General features: G+C 39.2%; 1 protein-coding gene across 1 annotated transcript in view; it reads left to right on the top strand.

The window, feature by feature from the left end:
- Nucleotides 1-23,724, top strand: part of JAKMIP1 (janus kinase and microtubule interacting protein 1) — a 201,555-nt gene that overhangs the window by 131,373 nt on the left and 46,458 nt on the right. The window contains exon 4 of the mRNA XM_067556414.1: nucleotides 18,640-19,134. Coding sequence (XP_067412515.1) covers nucleotides 18,640-19,134 — 495 coding nt within the window. The remainder of the gene's footprint in view (nucleotides 1-18,639; nucleotides 19,135-23,724) is intronic.

The raw sequence follows: 23,724 nt of genomic DNA, 5'->3' as shown, positions 1-23,724 counted from the left end.
GCTCCTGCTCCTGTGCAGATCTGTCTAGTTTTTCAGACAAGGACATCCTCCAGGCTCTGAGCTGTGTCAGCAGTCGCGAAGGTGTTTATTAATTCGCTGAACATGTCATCCCGCCTTTTTTTCCCCTGCGTCCTAATCTGGGAAAGTCTTTCAGCTGGAGTTTGGCAAGGGGGGAGCTGAAGGCTGAGGTGTATACTGTAAGATAATCAAAGCACAAAGTTGCCATTGTTAGCTGACCCAAAGTAGTAAAGGAAATGTTACAATGTAAAAAGTTCTCCACTTCATATTCACAAGGCTAAGACAGACCCGCATTCCATTCTGTATATCTCAGAAAGGTTGGACTGGCGTTACAGACACGGTAAGCAAGGGGCCCTTGCATCTGTTATAGAGAGGCTTCATTAGCACAAAAATCCACAATCCACACTTGAGCAAGGAGAGGGATCACCGGGCTCCCATGTAACATGCCAAGGACCACTTTGGAAGGAGATCAGAGAACAGATTAGATGACACTGCGGGTGAATTGTAGCAGCAGAAAACATAGGGCAACCAGGGTCCCGACCCATAATGCCCATTGCAACAGTACTAGGACTTCGGAATAGTCTTGTGAAGGTGCCCGGGGACCCCGTCCATGGCACAGGAATAAAACGAAGTGACTGTATTAGTTGGATACTTTAAACTTGTGCCATCTTCCCTAGGTGACCATGTGTGATATCAGTCTCCTGAGGGTAACGCAGGTGGAAAGGGAAGTTTTGCTGCAAGCATAGGGCCTGGCCCTTATGCTGCTATGCTGTGTTCTGCGATGATGCCTGCTCATTTAATAGCAGAGTGGCAGGGAAAAGTATCCCACCGTGGCGGAAGAAATAAGGCTGCCCTTCCCAGAAACCTTCTGCAAAGGTTAACAGATTACCTACATGAAAGTTTCCTTGAGATATCCACAGAGGATTCTTGGAGCATACCTCTGCACATAAATAGTCTGTTCCGGGAGTAACCCTCCTCTGATGTTTGCCACCAACCAGTAAGATCCCCCCTCAAAAACACAAACTCCTTTTAAGAAGCTGGATTGGGGACATAACTGCAAAAAAAGATTTGCCACACCCACTCACCAGATGTGTCCTCCGCTGCATCTCGATCAGTCCCACTGTCTTGTGTGTGGATGGACTGCTCTGGGGTAATGAACAGGTCCTGGCTCTCAGGGAGAATGGATACCCTGCTCTCCTGTACCTGCTGTCCTCATCCTCCTTGTCCACAGAATCCTCCTCATTTGTCCTGGACTGGGATTCTTTGGTGGTATTGATGCTGCATGGTAGCACAGTGGTGGGGTCACCACCGAGAATTGCATGTAGCTCCTCGTAAAAGCGGCGTGTTTTGGACGAGGAGCCAGAATGGTTGTTAGCTTCCCTAGTTTTCTGATAAGCCTCCTTCAGCTCTTTGATCTTAATGTGTCACTGCTGCACGTCCCTGTTGTGCCCCTTCTCCAACATGCTGCGAGATATCTTCTTGTATATATTTAAATTTCTTTTGCTGGCTTGGAGCTGAGCCAGAACAGACTCTTCACCCCACAGACAAATTAGATCCAAGACCTCTGATCGACTCCAAGCTTGCGCGTTTGGGCTGTGCAGTCACCAAGAGCAGTTCAGCTACAAAGCTCTCTTAACGCTCTCTAAACCAGAAATGGAAATTCAAAATTTCTCGGGGCTTGAGGGGAGGAGTCATTTCCTGTTTACATGGCCACGTTACAGCAGAGCGTGACTGTCCAGAGTGGTCACAATGGGGCATTATGGGATACCTCCCGGAGGCCAATGATGTCAATTTATGTTGCGCTTTGCCTACACTGACCCGTGGAATTCGAATTCAGCGCTATGCCACTTACAGAAGTGGTTTTACTAGGTTGACTTTTACTGTGCTTTAAGTCGACGGAACTTATGTGCTAGTGGAGATGCATACTTTAGGGGGTCGACGTAAGTGGCTTTACATCGACATCCATTGCCACTGTAGACCAGGCCTAACACTTCTAAGTGGCTCCCCTTGTCTTTTTCACATCATTTTAAGGTAGATTTTGAAGTAGAAGCAAAAAAATTGTGTGTCTGTGCCGTTTACAATATATAAAAATGGTCTCCAATGTAACATTTCTTTTTCTGCTTGGTCTTTACATCTGAAGATTCTGTTTTTCACTGAAATGGGAGAATCTTTATAAGATCTTTGGAGTTGTGATTCTCCATAAGACTATAAGCTGATCTCCAGCTCTACTTACTCTTCCATGCCCTCTATAACTTTCTGAGAGGGTAATGATGCTGGATCTTAAACAGGCTGATTATTTTTTATAGTTAATTTAAATAAAATGTTGCAGATAAAAACTCAGATTTTTTTTCTTTTCAACAAATCCTTATTCAGTTGCCATAATAAATTCAGGGTGGAGCTAGTGGAAAATCAGAATTTCTGTCCCCTGGGAAATTGACATTTGTTTTCAGCCCAAATTGGGACATAATATTTAATGTTAAAACATTTTGCAGAAGAGACAGTTATGAAAAACCTACTTACAGAGAGTAATTTTTACTTCTCCTTCTTGCACATTCCTGTTAAACGTTTACTTTTGAGCTGTGGACTGTATGAGCTGCAGCCTGATCCGTTCTTAATGCTTCTCATGGATTAGTCAGCAGAATTGGTGTGTGAACAGTGCAGCCAATGTTATTGATGTTCCTTTCTGCCTACCCTTCCCCCACAGATAAAATGGGAGTCAACTGTGATGCTGCGTGGTGCAAATCTTTCTCTGCTTCTTAGTACAAGAGAACAGGAAGCAAGCCAGCCATTCAGGCCCTCTAAATCTAGATTGATACTGACAATTGTGCTGTAGGACTGCTCTCCTTTTATAGGACTTCGGTGCTGCTGTGTTTAAAAGACAATTCTGAGTTTAAAATTTAACATTCTATCAAATTAATCTGAAAAATAATTTATATTTTTTGTATTTCTCAGCTATTTTGCTTCATTCCCTTTTTTAAAGTATCTCATTTATATAGGCATTGTTAGTGGCCTGATAGTGTGACTGTTTCATTAATCTGCCTTTAGAGAGCATCTGGTTTGGAAGTTACCTCAGAGTTATTTTCTCCAAGCTGGAGAGTTGCCAATCCATGGTTGCCATGGTGGAAACTCTGTGTTTATGAAAAGTAGTATCAGGGATATGTGAATGAAGGAAGCCCAGATCACATTGCCTAAAATCAAGTAATTCTTTAATGCAGTCAGAGCCATTGCACAGGAATGCCTGTATCCCTTGCAGTGTGGGTGACACCACCCCCAAGATCACATTTACATGTTTCATTTCCCCAACTGTTCCTCAAACCACAGTGAGGGAGGGGATGCTACATAATTAGTGTGTTTAATGGAGGAGTAAAAGGGTAGATATGGGTAAGCGGTAAATGGGCAACAGTAAATCTGAAAGGATTAGGCCTTATTAGTTTCTTGTTTTCAGCGTATTGGGATAGGGACTGAGGCAGAAGATTAAATTCTGGTTCTACTGAAGCTAATGGGGCTAGTATTTTACCTAGAGAGAGGTAGCGGTTTGATTGAGGGGAATGACCTGGTGTGCTGTATCACTGAATACTGACCCATTCTGAGCCCTCTGTAATACAAGATCGAACACAGGTTGTTCTGTAGCTTAGCTGGACCGAGAATGATGCAGGAAATTTTGCAGCATTTTGGCACTCAAGGTACGTAGCATAGGTAAAGTCTGGAGAATCCTCTATCAAAATATGGATACATTCAAGCGCTTTAATTATTTTATGGAGTAATTCAAACTGAATAATGAAAAAAAGTAATTTCAGTTAAAGATAAAAATAAACAATTTCCAGAAGGCAAGAAGCACTGTTTCGAGTGAATCCTAAATAAATGAAATGGGTTTATTGGCACAAAGGTGAATGGAAAAGTATTGAAGCTGCTCAAGAAACAGTTCAGTGGCATCTGGAATGTCAGTAATGTTAACAAAGGAAACCAACTCTTTTGAGGTTAATTAACTTAATTTAAATCCCATAAAATACGTTGTTTTTTTATTTAGCTATATACATCTATACATATATTATATTCATGATTTATTTGAAGAAAAGCCTTCTAAATGTACCTGGGACATAGTTATCTCTTAACATCATTAGATAAGTTAGAAATGTGCTTAGCTGCTTGTATAATTATTAAGAGGATATATTTCAGTCCGAGATGACATTATGAAGTGTCACGCTTTTGAAAATTAACCTTTAGAATATTTCTATGAACTAAATAACTATGGCTGTTTTGAAACTACATTTTACCTGAACCATCACAAGCAAGAGTATGTATCCCTCCAATGGGCCGTATTTGTTGTTGAGCAACTTAAATTGTTGATACCTGCAAATTCACTCCTATCTGTGTGTGTGTATTGATCCCTGAAATGAAAGGTAAAGCAGAGAAGTGTGTAGTTCTTCAAGTATGTGTCAGTGTGGATCTGACCATAGACGTGCATGTAAGTTATGTGTGAGATCAGAGTTTTTTTGAATAGCAGTGTCCGTTACGGTCTCTCATACTCCCTGTGTCTCCTTGTACTCCCATACAAGGGCATAAAGGGGAGGGTGGCCTCCTGTGGCAGCAAGATGGATTCTAGCGAGTCTCTGACCCAGTAGTTCTTCACATTTGGCTTAAACCCTCTACAAATCTAAAAACCTTCATAACTTTTCTGATTTACCTTGACTTACAATTGCTGTGATCATATCTACTTGTCTGGATCAAGGATTGATGGTTAGACCTGTCCTCTTGATATGGCACTCTTGAAGCTTGTGGGCTTCAAGGTCTGTCCATCTTGTGATGAGTTAATCCCTTTAAAATGTGGACACAGTTAGGTGCCTCTTCTGCTTAGGAGATTCTCATATACTGAGCAAATGTTTGGTGTGCCTATCATTCCCACTGGGATACATGAAGCTGAAGCTCCACCTTCTGGAACAATCTATGAAGGTCTCATCAGACCTTGAGGAGACAAGCTCCAGGATCATGCCAGTGTCATCCAATACCCCATCTGCTGGAAAAAGTAACACCATAGACCAGTGCAGAGAAGATGGGACGAAAGAAATAATCAGCACCATCACTAGCACAGATGTCCACAGTACTGATACCCATCCTAACATCAGTGGCATCAAAACTGGCACTGATTGGGGAAGCTCCAAACATAGAGGCAGATACTCCAGGTAAAGCTCAATGCCTTCCTACAAGGACACACAGTGCAAAGCCTCTGGAGATCAATTTAACAGGACCCACATGATGTAAGGGGCTGGAGAGAAGGATTGGTCTGTGGCACAGTATACCCTGCTGGTACCAGCTCTGGCAATACACCTCTTGGCATCAGTGCCTACCAAGGACCATCAGTGCCAAAGCACCGACCAGCATTGGTAATGCCATACACTTTGGTGTTACCCGTAGAGGTCTATTCCTTTTCACTGTCACCAGGACATATGTTTTCCTGGTCTTCAACAGAGAACCCTCTCTGAGGTTAGTGGTTGACATCATAGAGAGATCTTCAGCTTCCCCTACAGGGCTCTGCCTCCACCAGCTCATCAAGACTGGCAGTGGACTGGCCAATACCCAATGAGCCTGACATACTCCTATAGTATGTTACTCATGGAGTTACTGGAGTCCACCATCTTATGCAGTGAGAAGCTGCTCTCCACTGCACTCCAGAAAGAGAAAGAGGTTACGCTCCTTGTCAGTGCCTCTGGCTAGCCCACCTGTGTTGGAGTACGAGCAAGAATCAGATCCATGGGCAGAGAAACAGCAGCAGCCTGTACCACTGCCAAAGGACTTCTTGTCTTTGGGTATATCTATACTGTATACTGCAGCGCCAAGTCTCAGAGTCTGAGTCAGCTTACTCCCCCACTCGGGGGGGGGGAGCGGGGGTTTCAGCCTGAAACCAAACGTCTACACTACAATTTTAGAGCTGCGCAGTCTGAGCTCCATCAGCCCAAGTCAGCTGACTCAGGCCAGCTGCAGCCATGCCATGGGTCTTTTCTTTCAGCGTAGACATACCCTTTTGTTTCCTGATAGAGCAGTATCCTGAGTCCTGGTCCTGATGCCTGACAAATTTAAATTGTTCCCGGAGCTTTTTATGAGGATGGCCGAGACTGTGGAGAAAGAGACCTCATTCATATTGCAGAAATCCCACAACCTGTTTGACATCATCAGCTTCTGGCCCAGCTAGGATTGCTTTCACCATAAACGAGGTACTAGTTGATCCAGCTAATGTCTGGCAGATGCTGTCCATGAAAACACCCTCTGTAATGCAGGTAGAGAAGAGGTGCCAAGTAACTCCAGTGAGCTTTGAGTACTGCTATACTCTCTCCAGCTCAGGCTTTGCTATCTGACCTAGACAGGACCAAGCCTTTTATGCTGTCTCTCTGCCTTTGTGGCCATTTCAGTCTCATCTATTGACCAAGCCATTTCATCACAGAGAATCTCCAAGTGAATCACACAATGCACTTCCACAAGCCATCTGCTGGCTAGTGAGCCTTCCCTCTGAATGTTAAGGTACACTCAGCCATGGAGAAGGCAGCCACTTCTGCTTGCTTCAGAAATGTTCCAGTCACTGAGATCTGCAAGGCTGCAGTGTGGAGCAATCTGCTGACTTTTTTGTTAAATGTTACGCCCTTGACATGACAGCCAGGGCAGATGCCAAGTTTGGGAGAGCAGTACCTCAATCTTGTTTTAACTGACACAGCTGAAACTCCTCTCTCCACCATCCAGGGAGGATGCTGTTTGTCATTATCTTCAGTAAGATCCACACTGACACATACCCAAAGAAAGAGTGGTTCCTTACCCTACAGTAACCATAGTTCTTTGAGATACTGCAATCAGTATGGATCCCACAACCCACCCTCCATCTGCTTTTTTTTTTTGAAGTCCTCAGTAACATGGGAATTGCAAGGGCATTGAGCAGGGTTGCAGCCATCCTGTCCTTTATGCCATCATATGGGAGTCCACAGAGGCACGAGGCCCGTGTGCGGCTCCAGTGCACACTGGTATTCAAAAGAATCCGATCTCACATGGATGAAGTGCATGCACATCTACAGGGGGATCCACCTAATTAAAGTGCCTCAGTTACTGTAGGGTAAGTAACCAACAATGGCTCAATAAAAATAACGGGTATTAGAAGTTAAAAGCTGTTTGTAAAGATAGTGTCTTATCACCAACTGGGTGATAAGCTTTTTTGGTACCAATATTTTTGTTTGGCTTTCACAAGTACTATTGTGATAATAGGCCTAGACATTTACACTAATTACAAGCTGAAAAGGGAGTGTAGGTTCATAAGAGGTCACAATAACTTACAATGACAAATATTGATGGAGAAAGGTGCAAAAGTGAGACAGACTGAATTAGTCCAAACAAAAAGTCCTACTGAAGGGACTGTGTTAAGATCTTGCTTGGTAAACAAGAAAAGTGGAACTGAAAATCCATAATTCAAAATCAATGTGTCCGAAACTAGGCCTAATTGGTGGATAAAATAATGAGGAATTTGGGCTATTCCACCCACCGCTTCCTTTCTGGGTCTTCAAAGAAAGAGAAAAAGAAAGAAAAAAACTAACAGAATTGTGGGAATCGTTAGGAAAGGGATAGGTAATAAGACAGAAAATATCGTATTGCCTCATTATAAATTGATGGTACGCCCACATCTTGAATACTGCATGCAGATCTGGTCACCCCATTTCAAAAACGATATATTTGAATTGGAAAAGGTACAGAAAAGGGCAACTAAAATAATTAGGGGTATGGAAAAGCTTCCATATGAGGAGAGATTAATGAAACTGGGACTTTTCAGCTTGGAGAAGAGACAACTAAGGGGAGAGATGATAGAGTGATGATAAAATCATGAGTGGTGTGGAGAAAGTAAATAAGGAAGTGTTATTAACTTCTCCTCATAACACACAAACAAGGGGTCACCAAATGAAATTAATAGGTGGCAGGTTTAAAATGAACAACAGGAAATATTTCTTCACACAATGCACAGTCAACCTGCGGAACTCCTTCCCAGCGGATTTTGTGAAGGCCAAGACTGTAACAGGGTTCAAAAAAGAACTAGATAAGTTCATGGAGGATAGGTCTATCAATGGTATTAGCCAGGATAGGCAGGTATTGCTGTGTGCCAGAGGCTGGGAAGGCCGACAGGATGGATCAGTTGATGTTTACCTGTTCTCTTTATTCCACCTGAAGCAGCTGGCATTGACCACTGTTCGGAAGACAAGATACTAGGCTAGATGGACCATTGGTCTGAACCAGTATGGCCATTTTTATGTTCTTATGTCTCAGAATGGCTGATAAGATTGTTTGCTATGCCTGTGTTTTTCCATTAATAAGGTTACAAGTGAGAATCAACTCCAGAGATGGAATAATCATTTTCTATCTTTGCTATTCTTTTCTCTTCCCTTTTGTGGTGTTTGCCTTGTTTTGATTTCTAGGAACAACAGCAGCAATGACAGCTCCAGTCCATCTTAACTAACTTCACTTTTCCCTAGAAAGGACAGTTATCACCATCTTTGATACCATCTAAAAGACTGTCAAACAAGGGTGTTTTTCGCTTCTGAAAACTCTCTGCAGCTAAAGAGAAAGGGAAAAAGGGATGTTGTTAAAATAAAAACCTATTTAATATGATGTATATCAAATGCTTTACCTGTTTTAACTTCTTTTCTGTATATCTAATCAAATGTTAAAAAGGATTTTTTTAATGGTGTGTTTGCCAGGGTTCTAAGCAGACTGAGGCTTCTGTATACCAAACCTTGAACCTTGTTTAAAACAGTTTAATGTTGGACATTGATTGAGTTATATGAACATTCTTGGCCCCTATATTCCACTATATTAACAGTACTAGCACTGTTTAGATATACATGGGTCATTGCAATTCTACTTTTGGTCTTAATTTTATAAGCTTGTGATCTTGAAATAATGCCCGAGGTTCAGCCTAAATGAGATGTTTCACTCCAGTGGACTCTGTATTAGTTATATGATTTCAAAGTAATTGGCTCCATTAAATCTCCTCCTTTCTTGAAATTTCTTTTGGGTATGGAGGATTGGTATCTCCAAGATGGAATCTATGGTCAATACAATACTATGACTGAAAAATGTATTTTTAAATGTAACTTTTTTGTGTGTGTGTGAAACTTAAGAAAACAACATGATGGTGTTATAAGAGCAACAATGCTTTTAAAACTTCCCTTATGTGAAGGAAAGTATGAAAAGCTTTATGTAATGTAATGAAAAATTTAAAACACAGCTGTTGATAAAAATCAGGAAAGAGTTTATTTGGAAGAATTGACATATATAAATCAGCAGTTCTCTTTGATATACATGTCCAGTGCTAAGGGATTTTGCTAGTTAATTTTCTGAACCATAAGCAATTTGTTGAGAAATGAAGAGGTGCCAAAGCGTTGAAGGGGGAAAACAGTATAGTAACCATCTTCAGACAAGGAAGAAAAGATAATCTTGGTAAATGTCATCCATGCTCATATTAGATAATAATAAAAATATATGCTTCAGGGCATAAGTCAACCACTAACTGCCTGGAGTGAAAAAGAAGCATTCCCTTTGGCAAATTATTCCATGATTGTTTGTTATGGGTTTTCTTGAGGCATCTGAACTTAACCAGTAGTTAGATGCAGGATTTGTTGAAAAAAGATGGATATTCTGATTTGGTAGTTCTTTGTTTGTGTCTTGTAAACCTACATTCTCATTCCCTAGTAGAATAATGGAAAAAAATGAGAGTGTACTTTAAGCATCTGGAGGGTAATGAAATATGAAAAATGAGTGACAGAAAATTATAAAGAATAAAGCCAGCCTCATTTAATTATAAGGTAAAATTAGTAAATGACGGGAATACAGTAGATTTGATCATTTGATATCTGGAACAATAAAACATGATACAGGAGAGGGATATCTGGTGGGATGATGGAAGGGGTTGATAAATTTCTTTATTATTAGGAAGAACGTGTAATAAAGCACGTGAATTAAATTCGCAGATAGTACCAAGCTGGGATGTGATGTGGACAAAGATACAACACTTAAAAGAGTTGCAAATATTGCCAGGGATAACAATATAAAAATCAAGCCAGTACATCTGGGGGAAGATATTAACACTCCTACGCATTCCGTGGGAGGGAGATACTGGGAAGGTCGTAATACCAAAAGAGGCCTTGAAGTGCTGGTGAACAGGAAATTAGATGATCTTGCAGTGCAGTATGATATGATTTATAATAATATTCTAGCCCAAAGGTGAGCTAGCTTCCTCACAATAAATATGCTGCCCCATGTGAGATTGTGTACTGGTTCTTAAAATCTGCAGAAAGAAGCTCAACTGCTGGGGCTGAGTAAGGTTCTAGGAAGAAGCTTCACAGTGCAGCAGAGAGAGCGGCAAGTGGCTTTGGAAATAAGCGATCCCATTTTCCTTAATTTAATAAAAGTCCCTTGTTCAGTTGTGAGCAGAAAGTGACTCTCGTTCTGTAAGTCTTTAACATTATCACGACTCCCTTAAGATTTTGCAATCTAAAAAGACATAAGGAATGAGAGTGGTATAGAATGGGAGAGAACAGGGAGAGGAGGAAAGGGACATTCTGGGTTGGCATGTGTACATCTTGTCAGGGGGGTGGAGGTGCTGTAGAGGGTACTCATGAGCAGTGAAGTTGGGCCTGATGAGGAAAGGAGCACAGAGGAGAATTGATGTGGAAAAAGAATGGTGATAAAGGTCATATAGACAAAAGTGGGAGGCTGAGTGAGGCAAGACGGAGAGTAAAAATGATTGGCTGCAACAAGGTAGTTGTAATTGGAGTATCTGATGGTGGAATGGAAAGTATGGGTTCTGACATCAGGAGGATTGAGGTGGTGATAGTGTAGCTGTAAGCTTATACACCATCTCTTGCTTCTGCCACTTTATCCTCTGAGTGGAGCAGAGGGTCTTTGGAATAAAGGCATGGAGAGGGAGGTGCTTGGTAGAGGCTACAGGATGTGAGCTGACTGGGCCTGGTGTCTGGTTAAGAGTGGAGAGGCCATGGGAGGTGGGGTAGACTGTGCCCATTATAGAAAAGTTCTATAGGATTTAATAGAAACTTTTCTATAGGATTTGTTTGTTATAAACATTTAAATTCTATAGTATGGTTAATATTATAAATCTGCTATTCTAAGGAGGTTCTTATACCACGCTTATTACTGGAGTATCTGAGTGCCTTCCAGTAGAACGTTAAGCAGCATGACTAACTTCTGTCATGTGTGTGATGTCTCATCCTTTACCCAGGGGAGATGTTTGTTCTAGAATTTTTAAAATATGTAATATTATACATATATATGTATACATGTAGCTATATTATTATGTTTATGAAGGCCAGGTCAAAGAAATGTGCCTTGCGCTTGGAGTGGAATGTGGTGATGTTTATGATGGACCTCAGTTTCTGAGGGAGTTCCGTCCAAAATCTTGGGCCAGCCTCCCAGAAAGCTGTTTCCTGCACAGACAAGCTTTACCCTTGCTATAGCAAGTTCCATTTTGCCTGAGGAGCAAAGTTGTCAACCATGGTCTTCATCCTGGAGCTTTAGTTGATCTTTTAGATGTCCTGGCCATTGAGCTCCTTGAAAATAAGGACTGAGACCTGGTGCTTGATTCAGTATCCTGTGGGAAAGTGTTACTTGCAGTTACTGCTGTATGAGCACTCAGCATCAGCAAGAAATTCAGGAGCACTCCTAAACTATGGACTGAATTGACCAATTATCAGTGTGTACCTTCAGCTAATGGAGACTGCTCCATGGCTGTAAATCCTTCAAAATACTTTCCTCTGCCCTTATGTCTTGCTTGGGTTGCAGGAATATAACATTTACAAAATTAAATCCCATAGGTAGGATGGTTCAAAACCTGACAGAAAGGTTATAATTTTCTATTAAATGTAGAGGAGTTTTAGAGTGATTTTTTTTTATTGCACAGAAACATCATAATCCAGTTCTAGATCATTAGATGATGGATAATTCATCACATTCCTTGGTAATCTGTCCCAAAGGTTAATCACCCTCATTTTCAAATTAAGCATCTTATTTCTATTTTGAACTTCTTGACGCAGCTGTTCTTGCTTCCAGCTATAATGCTATGGCAGTATGATACTCTATTTCAAGGTGCGTCCTGCAGTTCTTGACAGTGTAGGATATAGGTCATTCAGTGTCCCAAGGCTGAGTTGAGTAATGCCCCATATGGAGACAAAGAGGGGAAAGCTTGTAGCTTTTTTAAGGGTACCTCTTTCTGTTTTGCTCCCCTATGTTGTAGGGTTATTGAGTGTCCTTCACTCAGGCTTGGGTTATTTGGCAGAGGGTCTTCATCCTTGTGCCACCACATATTATCATGACAGAGATGCTAGAGTCACTCCAAAGCAATGTCCTTGATGAATCTCTGCTTTCTCATTCACCATGGATTCCAGACATGGGAGGCCATTCTGCAGACAATGTGTGTGATTGATTCTCTTCCAATAGCAATTCCTTTCAGCCTAGAGCCAAGTCCTTTGGAAAAGATCGAACAAAACAGCTTCTTTGATTGGACTGGGACAGCTACAATTTCAGTGTGATTAATATGGGTGTAAAACAACATTTCATCAAAGGCTTTCCTGGTGGCCTGGCGACAGCTCATTAGAGTTCAGGTCCTCAGTTTAATGTCTCAACCCTCAAGGTGGCAACAGTAAGGTAGCATCTATGAAGGCACTAAAAACAATGTCTGTTAGCCAGCCACAAAGTAGAAGTGATGACCCCAAAGGAAGCATTATTGCAGTGCTGGACCTTTTGAAGGTCATTATTGGGGAAGGACAAAGGTGAGAAAAAGGGGCAGTTTTCTGTTAAATGTAGAGGCATTTTAGAGTGATTTTTATAAAAACTGTTACATTTCTGGAGAAGCCTGTTGGTTTAAGCCCTATTAAATTTCATAGGGGCATGCTCGCACACCTGCAAAAGATAGAATTCCAGAAGAACTGCATCACAATTCGGCTTTGAATGTCCAATAGGAAACAGTTGATTTCAGAATATTTTCCCATTTAATTCAACAGGAAATTAGTGGGCTCAGCCCCTTGCAGGATGGAGCCCTATGAAACTATGTATCATTGTAAAATTAATGTTTAAATGAGATAACAATTGTACATGTTACATTAATAGAACAGAAGCAGTGTTATTCATTGTGCATGACTTTAGTTAGAAACACTAAGATCAGATCCTGGCAGGTGCTGGGCACCCAGGGTGTTCATGAATGCTTTTTATTGCCACTGAAGGCATTGGGAGTTGATCATACGCAACAGCTTGCAGGAGATGCTCAGCAATTTGCAAGATCAGGCCCAAGATGCAATGTTGAGCTAGGGCCCAATCCTGCTCCCATTAAACTCACTGAAAATTTTGCTGTTGATCTTAGTGGGAGCAGGATTGGTTTTTTACTGGTTTGATTTTTGGTGTGGGGGCAGAATGGTGCTAAAAAAAGAGAAATTATCATTCATCCCTGTTTAGGCTTTATTATTGTGATCCTTGTGATGTTACTATAAATCAGCAATGTAGTAAAAAATTACTCAGTTCAGAGCATTTCACATACTTTAATGTATTAAGCATTTCAGGAAAGGTTATTTTCAATAAATGTTCCTTTATTTCAGAGAACCCATGACTTAGTCATTAGTGGACTATTTGATATTTCCTGACCAGTTACATACAGTTAGAGGTTAATTAATAAAGCTTATGTCACAAATAAAGTTAAGGCTCTAGGTGCACGTTAAAAGATGGAGTATAGTTTACTTATTCTCTAAGTTTTGGCTTTTAAGGCTTAGAGACCAGGGACAGAAGCCAGCAAATGTCAGGCATTTCGGAGAGACCCTCATACTTAGATTTGGCAGAATTCAATTTTTATTTTTTTATAATTTTGATGGATAATATTGATGATTATTTTAAAACATTTTTTTCTATTTTTATCAACTTAAATTTTCACAATTCTACAAAAGGATAGATTTTAAGCGTTTTTAAATTTTTATCAATTTAAAAGTTCACAGGTGTAGGAAATTATGGAATTATTATCAGACAATAATTATTTAATGACGGCAGATGTTGAGATTAAAAAATTGAGACTTTCTAACCATTAAAATGCAAATTGTCAGCATCACATGTCAAAATATACGAAGTAAACATCCTTAAATCAAACTTTTTTCTTACTTTGCCTATCCGTAAAGTACAATTCTTATTGATGAAAATAGTTTTTTTGTTTTTGGTTTTTTTTGTCAGTTTGTGTGTGTACAGTGAAATTGACAATTACCAACTTTTATTGATAAAAATCTAATCCTTTCAAACCTACTCATACTATCGACTTTTCCATATGAAAAAATGTTGAGCACTTATTGATCGATCTGCCTGTCTCTGGATCAATACAAAGATAACATGGAGCATAGAGATGAGCTTTTTCCCTCATCTCCCGGGAAAACAGACTTGTTCCTGAGATCCAAGCACAAGTTATCAAATTGCAATCCTTCTGTATCTGAAAATATGACTACTCACGTTAGAATGGGTGAAATTACATGATAAAATAGTTTTATCTGTTATTTTTTTGAAGCTGATGAATATTTAAAAGCGTCAGTTTCTTTAATATAATTTGGATAGCATTGCTTCTAAAGCAATTATGGAAAGGTACAAGGTTTTCTTCACAGTGTGTGATTTTAGTCATGCTGTGTAGTCTGTCGTATAACTTAACATTCATTAATTTGGTTTGGAAATGCATTGTGTGAACCATCACCTCTAAACTGCTGTAGACTTTAATAATGATTGTGTCAAGAGTGGTCAGTACAAAGCTGGCATGTTTACCTCTCTATTGAAGCCCTGTTTTTAGTAGAAAGTATTGCTTCAAAATCCAGTGTTTGTTTATGGTATATTAAACTGGTGTATTAAAACTGTTAAAATTATAAACTATCACTTTAAATTCAGAGGGTTTTCTTGGTCCTGCTTCCAGACTAGGGGGCTCAGAGGGAAATGTGCCATTTGGGTATTTCAGTAGTCAATCTGGAAAGATCCAGTTTTTAGAGCAACTTGGGGTGAGTTATGCCTCTCTGCCTCAGTGAGCAGTCTGTTTTCTCTCTCTCTCGCTCTCTCTCTCTCTCTGGTTCTTCTGTGTTAAAGTTCTGGATTTTAAGAACTAAAGTAGTGTTATGTTGCAACCTTCCAGAGCATTTTGTTTTTATTTAACTTCTCTGTTTGTAGGCCTTGAACATGATACAATTACTAATTGAATTCTATGTAGATAGTCCAAAAAGTTGTCCTAAAGTGATCTCATTTATCCAGGATGGCTGTTACTGTGGGAACTCTGCTATTGTTTGAGTGACTCACACTTACAGCCTTATCCAGTGCCTGTTGAAATCAATGGAAAGACTCCCGTTGACTTCAGTGAGCATTGGATCAGCTCATTAGTGTGCTGGCAGAAAATAAGCGAAGCTGGTGTACATCATTTGTGTAATAAAACATACAAACTGGAGATTTTGAAAAGTGACCTTAAATGGACAATAATGCCCTTGGCCACCGCAATGGGCAGTAGTTCATTATAGAAAACTTAAATGTCAGACAATATACTGTATAGGATCATTATGGTAAGAATGAAGCATTATTTAAATTTAAGTTAAAATGAGAGAAAAATATAGACATAGTTTAAGTCGCATTGAGGATTTTAATTATTTTTACAGAGGATAAAACAATATGTATAACTTACGTGCCTGATCAGTCTGTAGTTTTGACTGCCATTATGATTACTATGAAACCTTTTTTTGATTGAGATCCCAAATGTTATACTGATTGTTTTATTTTGTCTTTCAGATGTGCAAATAGTTTGTAAAAGGAAACAAAGCTCTTATCACATATTCTGCAATATTAACACAGGAATGTACAAGACAAGCAAGGAAAAACGACCTTTTGCATTCTTTTGCTGAAAAACTAGCTATTGCTTTTGCATGTAGATACAAAGGCCAGTGGAGTAGATGTTCACATCAGTAATGTCCGGGGTGAAAACACCTTTTTTTATTGGCTGCTGATGTCTTGACATATTTGTCAGCTTCAGTTTACAGAACATAGTCCCTGCACACATGGGACTGTCTCTTCAATTAGAAAACAAATTTCCCATGAGATTTAGGCCACTAAATCCAAAAGGCATTTTTGAAAATTCAACATAGGCTCCTAAGTAACTTTGGCCTTTCTGAAAATTATATCCAACTTATCTCCTGTCTTCTTCTGCTGGCTTCCTCTCTGCCCCAGTCATTTGAGGGTAAATGCTGCTTGGAAACACGTATTTCAAGATTAATTTCTCAGTTGTTAATAAATTCTTTTGAAAGCCACCACACTCAGCACTACTTTAGGTTAAAAACTACCCTTTACCTATAGTATATGTAGAATAAGACTGATTTTTACAACTGTTTTGCTTGATAAATTGCTGTAACTGATTTATAACTACCATGGGACAGTGTTGGTTTTCTTTGTTTTGCTTTAACAAGATTCCATGAACTTTCTTTTTCCATCCCTAAAAAAATAGCTGTGATATATTTAAATGGCTGTGGGAATAGAACAAGTTGTCAAATTTGGATGTCTAAATCAGTCTTTAGTTCTACATTTTCCCATTTAAATTAGTGGATAGGTGAATGAATACGCAATCTGCGGTCCTAGGTTTATTTTAAAATCACATGAGACTTAGGTGGCCTCACATAAGCATTGAAGTTTGAAAACTGGACTTGTTGATTACATTCTTGGAACAAAATATCATCTCTGCATCCCTACCATCTACTGAAGATGCAATTACATGTGGATGAAATGTAATTGGTGTAAACCAAGATATGTGATCTATTTCCAATAACGAGATCTATTATTCTAGATCTATTCTAGACAAATATCCTTTTCTCTGTGTCTCTATTAGGCCAATTTTTGGTCTAAGATGACAGTGTTTGTACAGTAATATCCTGCTTTAACATACCTGGTTTAGAACTTTATTGCATGCCTGGCTTTGGATATATTGCAGTCATGATCAGTGTTTATTCAGTTAATAGTGTTTTTATTCACTTTACTCACTTTCAGCATTACAGTTTTTTCCCCCCTGCTGCGCAATAACCTCATTCTAGCATGAAGCACTATGTGGAATGCATGTTTGTAGTGTCACACAAGGGGAGAGCAGAGGTCTTTGGAGTCTCTGTTGCTCTGTAACTTTGCATTAGATTAGAGAATCATATGCCATGTCTATATTGTGGCATTCATTGTGACGGATATAGCAGGAGCGTGTTACTGACAGTGATCATGTTGGAATATATTATACTGTACCAAATACGTCCCTACTGTAGGGAAAGTGAATTTACCTCTAGATTTTTTTCTGAATTAGCGTATAATTCAACTTAGAAGAAAGCATTATTGTTCATGCATCCTGCTGAGTGTCATTATAATGAGGTTTTATCACAGTGTGTATGGATATAGTAGGATATAGTACTGCTTTTAACCCTTACAGACCTTGGCCTCTGTTTTAAAAAGTGTCTAGTGATTTTTCGATGCATCAGTTTTCAGGTGCCCAATCTGAAACACCTTGACACGGCGCCTGATGATCAAAAAGCTCTGAATACAAGGTTTCTGAAAATCAGGCCTTTTTAAGGTGGGTGTCTCAAATTGGGCATCTGAAGATTGAGACACCCAAGATGAGTAAATGAAAATGTAAGCTCTAATCTCCAGTTTTTACCGCCTAACTCTCTCCCTACTGACAGGAGCCTTCCTCCTTCCTAGTTGCTGCACTTTTCTTTCTCACCTCCGTAGCAGTAAGCAATGAGGAATGGTGGTCTTATAGTGAAAGCATTGGACCAAGACTCAGGAGTTCTGGGTTTAATTCCCTGCTCTGCCATAGACTTCCTATGTGAATTGAGGCAAGTCGTTTATCTCTCTGTGCCTCAGCTCCCCATCCATAAATCGAGCATAGTATTTCTCAACAGAATAAGGGTGTTGTGAGGATAAATTAATTTAATGCTTTTGAAGTTCTGAAACAACATGAACCCCATAGAAAAAGCAAATAAAGACATTATCCTCCATTCCATCAAGCACTGGAATGCTTCTTAACATTCTCCCCCCCCCCCCCCCACACAAATAAAGAGGCTTCCTAATTGTCCAAAGTTCCAGCACCACTCTCCCAATCTGACCCATCTCCCTAAACTGGTTCCAGCACCAAGGGAGTAGTCAAGAACTGGCAGCTTGAGATTGTGAGTCACATCAAGACAAAAGGCTATGGCAGTAGATTTTGGTGGAGGGAGTCAGGAGAAAACAGCATTCATGTTTCCTGAGTGATATCTTGCTGTGTCTTCTAACAGCCAGTAGAGTGAAACTTTCAGCCAGTAAAGTGCCCTCTAGAGAATTGTCACAAAACCAGGAAATTATCTAGTCCATTCTACAGGTTAAAAAAATATGCCGGTTTCCTAAATGTGAAAGTAAGTTAGTTTTGGGTGGCTACAATGTTTGGCTCCAGATGCAAACTTTCCCTACTTTTGAGATGCTCAGACCTAGTTTTTCCATTTTATTGCAAGAGCACCCACGATGGTGTATTTTGGAGAGTCAACCTCATGAGCAGGTCTGTTAAATGAAGTTCTATTTATTGTTCTGTTCCAGGTGGGTAAACTGAGAGAGAAAATCCAGGAAGTCAAGCAAGAGAGAGAGCAAGAGCAGCACAAGCACACTGCTTTCATTTCTGAACTGAAGGCTAAACTCCATGAGGAGAAAATGAAGGAACTCCAGGCTGTCAGGGAACTGCTTATCCGGCAGCATGAGCAGGAAGTAGCTCGTACGGTAAAAATAAAAGACAGTGAAATTCAGCGCTTGCAGTCTACGGTGAATGTGCTGCGGGATGGGGCAGCTGACAAAGTGAAAACTGCACTGCTAAATGAAACCAGGGAAGAAGCTCGGAAAGCATTTGACTGCGAACGTATGAAGATGCAGCAGGAGATATTAGAGCTGAAGTCTGGTAAAAAGCAGCTGGAAGAAGCTTTGAACAACATTATGCAGGCAGATAAGATGAAGGCTGCTGACCTGCGCACGGCTTATCAGTCCCATCAGGATGAGATTAATAGAATAAAGCGTGAATGTGAGAGGGATATCCGCAGGCTGGTAAGCTTAATTAAAAAATAAATATATTTCCGTTTACAGCAACTATTGGGACATTATTGTGCTGCCCATGAAAGATATTAGAGGCCTGTTTGAAGTGGCATATTTCATCGTTTGTTGTTTGGATAATAATCTCCATTCCCACTTCCTTTTCCAATTAGTTACTGGGTAGCTTTCTCTTCCTCTTTGCCTGAAATTCCTTTCCTTACACAACCTTGACTATTGAAGGATTCAAGACATGTTCACTTTGCAGAGCAAAGGATGGACATACTAGCTTTTTCAAATACACTTCATGTGCTGCAGCAGTCTGTGTCTTTGTGGGAACCACTCTGGCTGAGCAAAGAGAAGAGAGTCCCTTCTACTTCCAAATCACTCACTCACTTGAAGTAACAAGGATTGTTGCCCCTTTTCACTTGTTTGCCTACTCCTTTAAAGGGCAGAGATGTTAGTGTGGGCCTACACTACCAGAGCTTTCCCCCTCTTCATAAACCTTACCAAAGACAGCAGCCTTCCTTTTATGAATAAAGCAGAAGTAAAGTAATGTATTCTACAGTACTGATCCAAATCACTACATTTTACTCTAGGGATACTGTAGTGTTTTGGCAAATTACTATAATGAAAAGGCCATTCTATTTGGCACCATGATATTTTCCATGTATGTAGTGTTGAGATTTGGTTACTAAAATGAATATACTTTCAGTATAATAGGATTGCAAATACCATGCAAGATAAATTATAACAGAGAAATAGTCTTTTCTTTAATGTTAGGAAATTCTTTATTTCATCTTATGTCAATTCAACCAGAATTTGAATGGAGGACAAAACAAGAACAGGTTAGTCATTCTATACACACACAGGCATCTCTCTCTCTCCTTTGGACAAATGATGGCAATGACAAGCTACAGACAAATAACATTTTATGATAGTAATTACAGTCTAAGGCAATAAAAGCTTCTAATGCACTTACTTTGTCCTTTAAGTTAATTAGTTACTGATAGGCTCTTGCGCGCTGCAACTTACTAAGAATGCTGTAAAGGTTGTCAGGCCTCAGATTTTAGTGAGCATAATTTCCCTTTCATATTCCATTCCCAGTTCTTAAAAATCTGGTTATCCTAAAAACAGGGCTACAAAGTACAGGAACTGAAGTCCAAATTATTCTAAGTGATCACATGGTATAGAACATGGAACTCTGAATACTCCCTGTCTCCATGGGAACACAGGGTTCTTGTTGATTTCTATATCCTCGCTGGAAGAAAACAGATATAAATACTGCTTAGGGGAAGGAGGACATAGCACATACTGCACATGTACACTCCTTCAGAATAAAACAGACAGAGAGACTTAATTTTACATCTAACATCATTGGCAGTGTCCTTTTTTACCATTTGAAGAACAAGATTTGAATAGGCAGAACAGCAATAGAAAGAAGCAGAGTCCGTGATTCTGCAGGATTGCCTGAATAGTGATGATCGGACAATGATTATACAAATGGCAAAAGGCTGCAACATAACTCAGATGTGTCATTTGTAACATAACCAAAGTAAGCTCCACCCACAACTGACGGAGCCTCTTTGCCTTTTCTGAGTGACAGCCATTACAGCCTCATGGTGGTTAAGGTTCTGCAAACAGAATACCTAGTCCATCTTGCCCAGGTTGTCAACAACTGAAAATATCTTGTTACTGAATTACAATTAGGCCAGAATATTTACTAGCACAAAATCAGTTGGGCAAGCTCTTTCAAAGTATATAAACAAGACAAAACGGAATTACTGGCCTTTCTTAAGTCCTTGGCAGAGTCTCGACATGTATGAAATTGGTTAGTTCTGAATGGGATTAGTTCTATAGTCTTGCTTCGTTTTTAGTTTAAATAGCAGCTCATGGTTGATGGTGAAGTATTTTTCTCTACATTGTAATACTTCCTTCTAACTTTGGAGACACTCCAAATGCCTTTCTCTTCTTCTATTTGGCAAACAAGAATGTTTGATGACCTTCATTGAAAAGGCAGGCAATCTGATTTGGGCATGTGTGTGGGGAGGTATTTCCTTTATTTCCCTTTTTCTGCACAAGCATAATCAAAAATGTCAGCACAAGTCTGAAAATAAGATTCAGTTTGTGCATGGTGTGCTTTCATGTCTTGCTGTATCGCAATAGCATAGAGCTCTGCACTACAATAAGCCAGGTCCTCTGCCTTACAGCCAGGAGTGGCCAGAGAGTGAGGGATCAAACTGGATTCAAAATCTGACTGCCTTATAGTGATTTAAGCGTAATAGTCACAAGGTACTGGACAAATACATGCTTTATCTTGATGAGGGTTTTTCTCACGTGGTAAAGGCTAGTCTCTCCATAGTTATTGCTGAAGCTCACTTCCAGTTTTAAGACTGATTTTTCACACCTTCAAGTATTATCAGTCCAAGCATTTGACCTTCCTTACTTGCAACCAGGAAAACTAATATGAGAGAAGATAAGACAATATCCACTACCTGTAGATCATATTGACTATTATCTTAAAACAAGCAGACTGTGAATACAATAAAATAAAGTTGTCTTCATTTTTTTTATTGAAACTGTGAACCTTGCAAGCTGTTGAAAATGTGCTCTGAAAACTGGGATAATGAGATTTCATATATGTACAGATATTATGAAACCTAAATTCTTCACGTAAGCAATGCTTCTGTAGACTCCTGCTGACCTATTAAAAAAAGTAAAAAGTCATAAAATAACATTTAAAAATAAATTCTTTATAAAAGTTTTCCTCATATGTCAGTGTTGTTCATATAATTGATTTCAGACGAGCAATATCAATGTGGTTTTTTTTGTTTTTTTTAAAATCCTATAGAAACTTTTTAAAAAGCAAACATTTTCTTGCAATATTTGGAATCCAAATGCTGCAGCACATGTTAGTGTATGAGAACCTGAAAATGAAATTTACCGGAAACAAACTGGAGAGATGAAACTGGAAAGGTTTTTCATTGTCCGAGCAGAGAGAATTACCATGAGGGGACAGCATGAATAATAATAAGAAAATTAGCTACAATGTTTGTATTTGTAACAATTTAAAATGGTATTTTAAAAATTGTAACCCAATATCTCCTTAGTCTACATTATCTAATATATCTAAGTACTTATATTTCCCCTATCACCATAGTATGTGGACAACATTAAAATATTCAAAATTAGATATAACAGTATTTACTCATAGCTCAGCTGTCAAACATCTTTAGTAAAGTGAAATATACAAGTTGTCTTCTCTGAAACTATAGACTGTGGCTCAGATTTTCAGTCAGCTGTGTGCAAAGCCATGTCTACTACAGGTCACCTAACCAGGAGGAAGAGATGGATGTTTTGGATACATAAATGTCTCTTATCAAAACATGTTTCACATTTATAACTAAATGATTTATTAAAACAGAGGGATTAACTGCTTTCAGTGAATTAAGATGATTATTTCAGTTTAATAGATGAGCTTAATGAGATACGTGGATGGTGTTTCCTGGAGTCAGAAGCCAAATCTCAACGCCAGTAATGATTTTTCCAGTCTCTTGCACATGGTAGCACAATCCCTGAGTCCCATGAACTATCAAGCCCTTCATACAATACATAGCCTATTGTGCCATATTTATAAAGCTCAATCTCAAAAGTTAGATGTTTTTCCCCGATTCTTTATATAGAAAAGCAGCTCCTTTAACTCAAAGTTTTTAATACAAAGTCATGGATTCAGCATATTTATTTTTTATTTAAATGTTTTAAGAGATTAGAGTAAATTTAGACCTTAACATATTTTGTAGTAAATTCAGATTTCATTTACAACTGGTTTGTTTTTAAAAACTTATTATAATATTAAATAACAAAATAAAAAAATCCAATATAAATAAAAAAATCTGATTTTTTTTTTAAATATCACCATTTTTTATCCACCTTGTAATGTTAACTTCCATGTCTTAATTTTTTTAATGCTGAATTCCTGTTAGAGTTAACATTTGAATGATTTCCAGTGACCATTTTCATTAAGAAATGTCAGCACAAGTCTGAAAATAAGATTCAGTTTGTGCATGGTGTGCTTTCATGTCTTGCTGTATCGCAATAGCATAGAGCTCTGCACTACAATAAGCCAGGTCCTCTGCCTTACAGCCAGGAGTGGCCAGAGAGTGAGGGATCAAACTGGATTCAAAATCTGACTGCCTTATAGTGATTTAAGCGTAATAGTCACAAGGTACTGGACAAATACATGCTTTATTTGGAGAAGTATTTAAAGGAGAAGTATTTATACAATTAAAAGTTGATTACAGCTAGATTTGGGAAAATATTAAAAGAAAAAATTCATGAAGCACTTGCTCAGGGAGGAGGTGTTGCCTGATATATCAAAAATGTATACCCTTGGACTCAGGTTGAGATGGAAATAGGAGACAGGCTTGTTGAAAGTCTCTGGGTAAGGATAAAAGGGGTAAAAAAAACAAGTGATGTCATGGGCGGGGATCTACTACAGACCACCTAACCAGGAAGAAGAGATGGATGAGGCTTTTTAAATCAAATAACAAAATCATCCAAAGCACAGGACTTGGTGGTGATGGGGGACTTCAACTACCCAGACATCTG

The sequence above is a fragment of the Emydura macquarii genome, unplaced genomic scaffold (assembly GCF_026122565.2).
Source record: "Emydura macquarii macquarii isolate MOO-44397 ecotype Brisbane River unplaced genomic scaffold, CSIRO-AGI_Emac_v2 contig_1768, whole genome shotgun sequence".
Classification (NCBI taxonomy): Eukaryota; Metazoa; Chordata; order Testudines; family Chelidae; genus Emydura; species Emydura macquarii.
This window is presented reverse-complemented; position numbering and strand designations above follow the sequence as displayed.